This window comes from Eimeria tenella, genomic scaffold (assembly GCF_000499545.2).
Source record: "Eimeria tenella Houghton genomic scaffold, Eth_scaff149, whole genome shotgun sequence".
NCBI lineage: Eukaryota > Apicomplexa > Conoidasida > Eucoccidiorida > Eimeriidae > Eimeria > Eimeria tenella.
Genome location: NW_013541521.1, coordinates 739 through 2,832, shown reverse-complemented (window position 1 = coordinate 2,832; position 2,094 = coordinate 739). Strand labels below are relative to the sequence as shown.

Below are 2,094 nucleotides of genomic sequence, written 5' to 3'. Positions count from 1 at the left end.
TGCTGCTGCTGCTGCTGCTGCTGCTGCTGCAGTTGTTGGGGTTTACTGCTTGGAGACTTCCTCGAAGTTTTGGACGAGGTCCGGGACGTCGTCGTCCGCTTCCTGCTGCTGCTGCTGCTGCTGCTGCTGCTGGTTCTGCTTGCTGAACTTCTGGACGTGCTGCTGCAGCTGCTTGAGCATCTCGGAGGTGACTGCGGGCCCGTCTGCTGCTGCTGCTGCTGCTGCTGCGCCCCTGGCGTGCAGCAGCGGCTCGAGCTGCTGCTTCTCCTCCACAGCCCCCGAAAGAATGTAAGTGTTTGCTGCTGGAGCAGCAAGGACTTTGGGGGTTTTGAAGAAGAGTCCCGTGGCATCTTTGCGCAGCAAATAAGCCTCTTCAATGCCATAAACAGCAGCAGCACCAACCTTTTTTGCTGCTTGCTGCAGCCGCTTGTCTTCGCCAACAGCAGATCTGTGGCTCTTTGCTGCTTTCCTTCTTGCTGTTCCTTTGCCCCCCAGCTGCTGCGTCTGCTGCCCCAGCCTTTCGCGCAGCTTCGCGCGCGCAGCAGCAACAGCGGGACTCACTTCTTCCTCCATCGTCATTGCAGCAGCAGCAGCAGCAGCAGCAGCAGCAGCGGCAGCGGCAGCGGCGGCGGCGGCGGCGGCCCCGCACAAAGCCCGCACGAGCAGCAGCGCCTGCTGCTGCTGCAGCAAACGGCTCGCAACACCCACACAGCGACTGCTGCCGGGACCCCCAGCAGCAGCAGCAGCAGCAGCAGCAGCAGCGGCGGCGGGACTGCAGCAGCAGCAGCGGCACGCAGCACCACGAGCAGCAGCAGCAGACGAAACGAACTGCAAACCAGCTTTCAACCACTTGCTTCTTCGCCAGCAAAAACACCCACGTCCTGCTGCAGCACCCAGAAGCACAGCAGCGCAGCAGCAGCAGCAGCAGCGCGCGTGGGGCGACTGCTGCTGCAGCTCCGCGGCCGCTGCTGCAATGTGCAGGGCTGCTGCTGCTGCTGCTGCTCCCAGCTGCTCGCCCAATTCCCTGCTGCTGCTGCTGCTGCTAATTAATGCTTTTAAATCATCAAATTCAACTCTTTTGTCTCTCCAGAGTCAGAGACACGGTGCAGCAGCAACCAAACGCGCAGACTCCACGCAGCAGCCACCCCACACCAGCAGCAGCAGCAGCAGCAGCTGCTGCTGCTGCAGGTGGTGGTGGTGGTTGTGCTGCAGCACAGCACCAGCAGCAGGCTGTTGCTGCAGGAAGCAAAAGGGAATAAAAGCTTTAGATAAAAATTCATAATGCAGCAGCAGCAAATGCAGCAGCAGCAGACACCGCTGGTTGCTGCTCTCGCCTCCTGGGGGCTGCTGGGGCGCTCCGTGCAGCAGCAGAAGCAGAATAAATAGAAATAATGGATTGAATTCAGTTTTTTATTTAATTAAATTAAAACGAATAGCAAAAGTGCATTTAAGTCGCAGTCCAGCTTCTATTTGCTCGTCGCGTCTCTGAAGATCGAGCTGTCTGTACAGCCCAGCGCCGCGCGCTCCTGAAGACGAAGTAGAGGCTTTTGGTCTTTTAAGTGGCATTTCTAGCAGCAAATAGATCAAATTACGGCATTTCTAGCAGCAAATAAACCAAATTGTGGCATTTCTGGCATCAAATAGATCCAATTTAAGGTTATTTAGACCCCAAATGGGGCAACTGCTCCGAAGTTTGGGCGTACGAGTTTCGGGTGTACGTGTACAGACACTCCGTGGCTCGGGACCGTTTCTGTCTTGAGTTTCGCGAAGTCCGAATTGAATATTCCTTTTAATGTATGTATTAAAGTACATTAACTTAAGAAGAAGATAACTAACTAAAAAGTCTAACTAACCAATTCACTTCCCGAGCGGCCCGGTGCGGCACTGCCGGCAACAATAAGAACGGCTCGGCGGGCGCTGCTGGGAAGTAAACCGCAATTTAGGGTTTAGGGTTTAGAGTCTGCGGGGGCCCCGGGCCGGAATGGGCGTGGGCAGCTCAGGATTAGCGTTGGAGTCTCACGAGGCGCAGCAGCAGAAGTGCAGCAGCAAAGCGAACTGCAGCGGAGCAGCAGCCGCAGCTGCCCAGGCGGCAGC

At 56.5% G+C, this 2,094-nt stretch overlaps 1 protein-coding gene across 1 annotated transcript; it reads right to left on the bottom strand.

Annotated features, from left to right (window-relative positions):
- Positions 1-42: 42 nt before the first annotated feature.
- ETH_00025110 (NAC domain containing protein, putative) lies at positions 43-579 on the bottom strand (the record flags this gene model as incomplete). The annotated part of the gene is made up of 1 exon (XM_013373446.1): positions 43-579. One exon carries the CDS (start codon positions 577-579, stop codon positions 43-45), a length of 537 nt encoding a protein of 178 aa, XP_013228900.1.
- Between the last annotated feature and the right edge of the window lie 1,515 nt (positions 580-2,094).